Source organism: Cydia pomonella, chromosome 20 (genome assembly GCF_033807575.1).
Source record: "Cydia pomonella isolate Wapato2018A chromosome 20, ilCydPomo1, whole genome shotgun sequence".
NCBI lineage: Eukaryota > Metazoa > Arthropoda > Insecta > Lepidoptera > Tortricidae > Cydia > Cydia pomonella.
In genome coordinates, this window is record NC_084722.1 from 14,974,415 (window position 1) to 14,982,158 (window position 7,744).

Here is a 7,744-nt window from a genome sequence, read left to right on the forward strand (position 1 = left end):
AATATTTAACGACGTGCTCGATAAATGCAATTGAAAATAATGAGATAAGTGTTTTTAATATTTAAACAACAAAGAAAATAAAACCCAGTTGTCTAGGAAAATATTTTCAAGATCACTATTTAGTGAGTCCATACACCTTAGGGAAAGTACTATTTTGTATGGGACACAAATTTCGTCACGTGAGTCACTGTGATTTTTCTTAAAAAACTTAATAAATTTATTATAATAAACTAAAGCAAACATAAGAAAATCTGAGTTTATGATTGTGATCTCATAACATATTTAAGTAATATAAAGTAGCAGTTAATATTTTCGAAATAAACAGGACAAGTTTATACAGAAAAAAGTTGCCGATCAACTGCTTAAATTACTTCTTTTACAGTCAAATATCCATAACTATCATAACTTTTTAATAAAATGTTGTAAATTTGTAATCAACATGATATCGATATGTGTGTTTCGGAAGTCGGCAAAGAGAACTCCTTATGACAGTTCTAAAATGCCACATAAATTCCGGTCTCTGGATTTAAGATAACAATAGACAGATAAGGGAACATTATCGCGCTCGTGTTACTGACTAATTAGTTATGATATAAATACACCACTTTTGTGTCCCATATGTCATTCTGTTGATATATTTCATAGTGATGAGTTTCTCCGGTAAAGTTGTGTTGGTGACGGGCGCGAGCTCCGGCATTGGAGCGGCCACCGCCATCTTGTTCTCTAAAGAAGGAGCCAGCGTCGCGATTGTTGGTAGAAATGAAACTAAACTTAGCAACATTGCGCAGAAGTGCACGCAAGCTGGAGCAAAACCTCTTGTCATCAGAGCAGACGTTGCCAACGAAAAAGAAGCCAGCACTATTATCAAGAAAACGGTAGATCACTTCGGAAAACTTGATGTTCTAGTGAACAACGCTGGAATTGTTAAGAAGGCTTCTGTCGCTGATCCAAATATTTTGAAAGTATTCGATGAAAACATAAACACAAATCTGCGCTCCATCGTTCAGCTGACCAGTCTCGCGGCCCCGTTTTTAGTGGCAACGAAGGGGAATATAGTAAACGTGTCGAGTGTAGCATCGACAAAAGTTATTGGTGAGAATTATATGTCGTACTGTGTGTCAAAGGTAGGCGTGGATCACTTCACTCGTTGTGCTGCCTTAGATCTCGCTGCTTCTGGTGTGAGAGTTAACAGCGTCAATCCTGGACCGGTCAAGACGGATATTGCCGAGAATTGTGGGTTGGCGCCCGCTGGAACTGGCGATATTGCGTGGGAATATGCGAAAGCAGTAACAGCTTTGAATAGATATGCAGAACCTGAGGAAATCGCTGATGTTATCGCGTTTCTGGCCAGTGATAAAGCGAAAAGCGTTACCGGGTCTATCTACGTCGCTGATAATGGTCAATTATTGAAGTGAAGAAGAAAATTTTGATGAAGAATGTTTTATACAAAAGGAAACATTTTTTTAATTTATTAATCAAACATTAATGGTAATCGAAATATAACGGAGTGATAATATACCAAAATATATCTTATAGCAAGGCATGTTACGATATATTTTACATACCATTTGGCAGAGTCCACACACTAAGCTATAATATATATTTTGATATCTTATGATATGTTATAGCAAGGCATCTTAAGATACCTTACGATATACAGTGTGTATTTTAATATAATCACAAACTTAAAACAATTAATTAATTTAAAAAAAAATTAAAAAATATTTTATTCAGTAACAACAAAAAGTTTACAATATGCAGGTTCTCTTTTTAAGTAACGAAATACTTGTGTCAAGAGACAGCGCTCTTTCACTATAATGTAGCTTTATTGGCACAAGGCGAGTTTATATACATAGAAAAGAAAGAATGTAGTAGTATTAATGCTATAAAATAATTCTGATTTAAAAAAAAAATCTTAACCCCCAGAGCATAATTAATTTTTGAAATTTTGTCGAGTGGCAATGTATTTCGTACAACAGGTTACTTTTGACAATTGTGACACTTGTGACGTCGCGTCATTAAATGCGACATTTTGAGTTAAAACACCAGTTAATCACGCTCACATCACAAAGGCTGGGACTTCAGGCAAACTACCCGTTCCTAGAATTAATAACTACCACGGGGATAGAACCCTTAGGGAAATACTTCCATACTTATTTAATAGTTTGCCTGAAACCATAACATGTGAAAATAATAAGATTAAATTTAAATCTATGTAAAAAAAAACATTATCATACATTTTAGCCATTAATTACCTACTATAACTTATTTTAGTTACATAACTAGAGACTGACGACCCCACAGTCAATCAAACTTATAGTCGAGTTTTGTGGGGCTACGACTATTTTTAAGAATACCACTGTATTTTAATTAATAAACAATAAAAATAAATACATTTTATATGGAAAAATAAAAGTCGTGCATGTTTAACAAAACCTATGTAAGTGTATTCATTACGGTGTGTTATTTTTAACACGCTTTTATTAGGTCGACCTGTATGTAACTAACTATGTAATGGAATCTAAGATAACTAATTTAACCATCTTCCAAGGATCGTAGTGTCATAAAAATTGGCATCTGTATGTAGTTCTGGTGACAATACAATAATATGGTACTGTCGAACTGATCTGATGATGGAGCCGGAAGATATGAACTGGAACTTCATGATGGAACATCGTATCATAGCTGTGTTTGGATTTGTTAGAAAAGTCTTGTAATGAACTTTGACCACGATTAGGTTTCAAGGTCTGATGATGAAGCCGGAAGATAGGCACTGGCATTCCATGATGGAATATCGTATCGTAGTCGTGTTTGGACTTGTGAGAAACTTTGAACACGATCAGGTTTCAAAGCGTGTTTTTCTAGTGTTTTTAAACTATTAATTTATTAGTGGATCAATTATACGAAGCGAGCTTACAGTGTTCTGCGTGTCCAGGTCAATAACGGTTTCGGGATGCTGTTGGGGCTACCACGCTTTTGAAGTGTGTCAGGCATGATGCGCAAGCACGAATGGACGACTTTCATGCCATAATGAGGAAAAGAATCGCCTGCGGGGTAGCTCCAACAGCTTGCTAGTAGATAGCGGACAGATGGGACTGTCCGTTTTATAGTCACTCGGTGTCTGCTCATCGTCCTGTGTACCAAGACCCTAAATGAGCGATATAACCTAACGTATTGGAACGGGGCGCAGTGTTATTTTATTCTTAATTTTATTGTTATTAGTTTTTCTCGATGTTTACAATGATTTTAATTTTATGTATTTCTGACATAAGTACCTATTGTATATATGAATGTAAATTATGACAATGTATGATCAGTACGAATAAAGAATATGAATATGAATATAAACACTGTGAGACCTAGATTAACTACCCTTTGATTTTCGGTCGTATCAAAATTACACGCTGTATAGCACTGTATATTTCGTCTCTCACACAATATAGGTGCTAGACAGACAGCGATATATATTTCGGTATCGTTAGTGTGTATGGTGCTTAGCTATTCTATATCTGTCGGTATCTATCGGTATCTTTCGGTATATCAATATATATTATCGGTCCGTCTGTGACGCGCTTAATCCATGTTTGTCTCGACATTGTCTGCACATTTTTAATGAGAAATCTTTTGATATCATTCGCTGTATCTAATTCGATTTCATTATGCCAGTGACTTACGTGCTTGAAAGAATAGCAAGCAGACTATAATTTTTTTTATACTACGTCGGTGGCAAACAAGCATACGGCCCGCCTGATGGTAAGCAGTCTCCGTAGTCTATTTACGCCTGCAACTCTAAAGGAGTTACATGCGAGTTGCCGACCCTGACCCCAGCCCCCTCTCGTTGAGCTCTGGCAACCTTACTCACCGGCAGGAACACAACTCTATGAGTAGGATCTAGTGTTATTTGGCTGCGGTTTTTTGTATTTAGCTTCAAAATAAATAATATTGTGTCCTGGGTGCTTAGCCAACGTGCCAATCGTTAATGCTACGTAGCGTAGAGTAGTCATCTGACTTTGTCACTCTTCCTTTAGTGAAAGCCTTTGTTTTATCCTTTTGTGTAAAATACTGTATCTTTTTCTTTAAGAAATAAATAAATCTAATCTAATCTAATCTAATCTATAAGCTTTCTTGGCTTACCACGGGACGTAGTCAATTATTGTAAGAATGCCCCTATAATATTTATTTATTTATTTATAGTTGCATTTTTTAAAATGCACAGCGAGCCTAGCCAAGTTTATAATTGTTTGCGCTACGACAAAAAAACGCTATCTGTCTAATACTACGAGTAGGCTAAAGTTGCAAACCTCGTAACTCAACCTGACCAAATAAAAAACTTCATTACCAAAATGTTTGCATGGAGACTTGTTTAGTTTATCACATAATGTTAAATTAAATGTAGCATTGAGATTGTTCACATTTAAATGAAGAGCGGGAAAATGACAGTTTCGGCGAAGACCTATAGGGAGCTACTTAAGCTGTGCCCGAAAGTTGGAGATGTGATTTTGTGGTGTGTGATGTGTGTAAGTGTTTTTATATTTTACTTTTGTATTCATATATAACCTAACCCAAGATGTTAAATGAATAAAGATAATAATATCTCTAACAGCTCCGCTGCGCTGCCTAAGAAGCTTAGAACTGGCACCTTCGGGCGTTAAAGTGAACAGCGTCAATCCAGGACCTGTGAGAACCGATGTTCTAGAAAATTCCGGCGTACAAAACGCCGATGCCGTGTGGGAAATTCGCAAAACAGATCTGACCTGAACAGGATTGGAAAGTTCGATGAAATAGCTGGGCTCATGTTATATTTGGTCAGTGACAGGGCGAGTAGCATTACTGCGTCTATTCATGTGGCAATGGTTTTTTGCTTAAAACTTCATCGACCGTTCAGTGACGCCCTCATTAGGGGAACTGTGTTTACTAATAAATCAAATGATTTATGTATAAATCAGTATATTAATGTTGTTGTCCTACTGATCCAACTTTTGGTCTTTGTGGCATAGTTTTACTTAGCTTTATCTTAACAACTAAATGGCAAATAGTGGCCACATATTTCCATTCCAAGCTATTATCTTAATTATTGTTTGAATTATTCGAGTGTATCGATATTAGGATGTTGAACACACACGGTGTTATAAGATAACAATAGACAGATAAGGGGACATTATCGCACTCGAGTTACACATTCATTCTAACAATGAAATAAGTACACCAGTTTTGGCCACTAGTTTGTCATTCCGTTGATAAATTTCAAAGTGATGAGTTTCTCCGGTAAAGTTGTGCTGGTGACGGGCGCGAGCTCCGGCATTGGAGCAGCCACCGCCATCTTGTTCTCTAAAGAAGGAGCCAGCGTCGCGATTGTTGGTAGAAATGAAACTAAACTTAGCAACATTGCGCAGAAGTGCGCGCAAGCTGGAGTACAACCCCTCGTCATCACAGCAGACGTCTCCAATGAACAAGAAGCCAGCACTATTATCAAGAAAACGGTAGATCACTTCGGAAATCTTGATGTTCTAGTGAACAACGCTGGAATTATAAGGAAAGCTTCTGTCTCTGATCCAAATATTTTGAAAGTATTCGATGAAGTCATGAACACAAATCTGCGCTCTATCGTTCAGCCGACCAGACTCGCTGCACCGTTTCTAGTGGCAACAAAGGGGAATATAGTTAATGTATCGAGCGTAGCATCGACGAGAGTTATTGCTGAGAGTTATATGTCGTACTGTGTGTCAAAGGCAGGCGTCGATCACTTCACTCGTTGTGCTGCCTTAGACCTGGCGGCTTCTGGCGTGAGAGTTAACAGCGTCAATCCTGGGCCGGTAAGGACGGACATTTCCGAAAATGCCGGATTGGTGCCGCCTTGTGCTGGCAATATTACGTGGGATTATATGAAGACAGTAACAGCTTTGATCAGAGTGGGGGAACCAGAAGAAATCGCTGATGTAATCGCGTTTCTGGCCAGCGATAAAGCGAGGAGCATCACCGGGTCTATTTACGTCTCTGACAATGGTCAAATTCAAAATTCAAAATTCAAAAATTTATTCTGCAAGTAGGCCTCAAGGGCTCTTTTACAAGTCAATACAACATTTATAGTAACATCATATAGTGACATGAAAAATACATAACAACATTTATAAATACAACAGCCAATACCTGGGTAAACATTACATTATAATAATCTTAAAATAAATAATTAATACAATACAATAGAGATGTATAGTCTCTATGGTTAAAAACACATTAAATCTGGAGATGTAAAAGGTCCCCAATGTCAGAGTACTAATACTAATAAAATTTGGAGGTGTAAAGTCTCTCCAAGTGTCAAAATAAAATTTATACTAAATAAATAAACCGCGTCTGGACTGTTAAACTAGCAGTCTCATAAACTAATGCTACATTCTGTACATAACTAGTATGTACCAAGTCAAGTATATTATACAATATGACAGAGACGTATAGTCTCCACGGTTAATACATTAAGTTTGGAGATGTATAAGGTCCCCACGGTCTGAGAAAAATAATAATACACAATAATAAGATTTGGAGGAGTAAAGGTTCTCCAAATGTCAAAGAATAAAAAAAATAAAAAATTGTATGAAATACATATTTCACGTCAAGAGACTGTTAAGCTAACAATCTTAAAACTAGTTCTACAGAATACATAACTACTATGTATTTAATATGTCAATGTCATCATCAAAATAACTAAAACATAACAAACATTAATACATAAGGTTGAACAGCTAGAAACAACAGCGCCATATGCCTCTCCGGGACACTGCACGCAAAACTATTACAGCTTTTGAGACTGGATACTTGGCCATGATTCCGTGTCTCCCAAGTAGTCATCTATTTTATAGTATCCCTTTTTGAGAAGTGCATTTTTGACGTATTGCTTGAATGAAGTATAGGGAAGGTTCCATGCCTCTAAGGGTACTTTGTTATAAAATGTTACACAGTTTCCCATGAACGATTTTTTAACTTTCTGTAGACGAAACTTGGAGACTACTAACTTATGTTTATTTCGCGTATTATAACTATGGATATCGGACAGTTTCTTAAAGGACTTTATATTCTTATGCGTATACATTATCACATCTAGTATGTATTGTGAAGCTACTGTGAGAATATCTATTTCCTTGAATCGTTCTCTCAGTGAGTCACGAGAAGCCATGTTATAAATAGATCTGATTGCCCTCTTCTGAAGAACGAAGATGGTCAATTATTGAAGTAAAGAAGAAAATTATGATGAATGTTATAAAGAAAAGGCAACTGTCTGATGAACTATCAAATATCTGAAATGGTATTTTGATTTACAACTTAAATACTTATCTAAAAATTTGTGATTACGATCTACTAAAAGTATTTTTTCCACCTATGTACCTATAGGTATTTCTATTGAGTCATAATATATTATGTATGTGCTTATTGTTTTTAAACTGTTACACATTAAATTCTTTGTTCCTAAAAACAAAGATAAATCAGTGCTAAATATAACAACCTAAGATGCATTTTCAACTCAATGATATCAATAGCTATAGTATAACTGTTCAAGAAATCGGCATACTTAAATTATTTTCGTATGTAAAAGGCCATCGAAACAATCCTTGCTTGTCTCGGCATTGGCCGTATATTTTGATGAGGAATCTTTTGATATCATCCCCTGCATCTACTTCGATAATACGAGTGACTTACTGCTTGAAAGAATAGCAAGCAGACTTTAAAATTTAGCTTCACGATACTGTTACAA

The 7,744-nt window shown here is 36.3% G+C and overlaps 2 protein-coding genes across 2 annotated transcripts; both read left to right on the forward strand.

Moving 5' to 3' along the window:
• Positions 1 to 460: 460 nt before the first annotated feature.
• LOC133528925 (3-oxoacyl-[acyl-carrier-protein] reductase FabG-like) lies at positions 461 to 3,364 on the forward strand. Its single transcript, XM_061866433.1, has one exon. The coding sequence runs from the start codon at positions 648 to 650 to the stop codon at positions 1,413 to 1,415; it is 768 nt and encodes a 255-aa protein (XP_061722417.1). The 5' UTR covers positions 461 to 647; the 3' UTR covers positions 1,416 to 3,364.
• Positions 3,365 to 4,348: 984 nt separating this feature from the next.
• On the forward strand, positions 4,349 to 6,486 carry LOC133528926 (3-oxoacyl-[acyl-carrier-protein] reductase FabG-like). Its single transcript, XM_061866434.1, has one exon. The coding sequence runs from the start codon at positions 5,253 to 5,255 to the stop codon at positions 6,045 to 6,047; it is 795 nt and encodes a 264-aa protein (XP_061722418.1). The 5' UTR covers positions 4,349 to 5,252; the 3' UTR covers positions 6,048 to 6,486.
• Positions 6,487 to 7,744: the final 1,258 nt, after the last annotated feature.

Bases quoted from the DNA above. Each gene is read 5' to 3' on its own strand.
- LOC133528925 (XM_061866433.1), top strand. From the start codon at position 648: ATGAGTTTCTCCGGTAAAGTTGTGTTGGTGACGGGCGCGAGCTCCGGC.
- LOC133528926 (XM_061866434.1), top strand. From the start codon at position 5,253: ATGAGTTTCTCCGGTAAAGTTGTGCTGGTGACGGGCGCGAGCTCCGGC.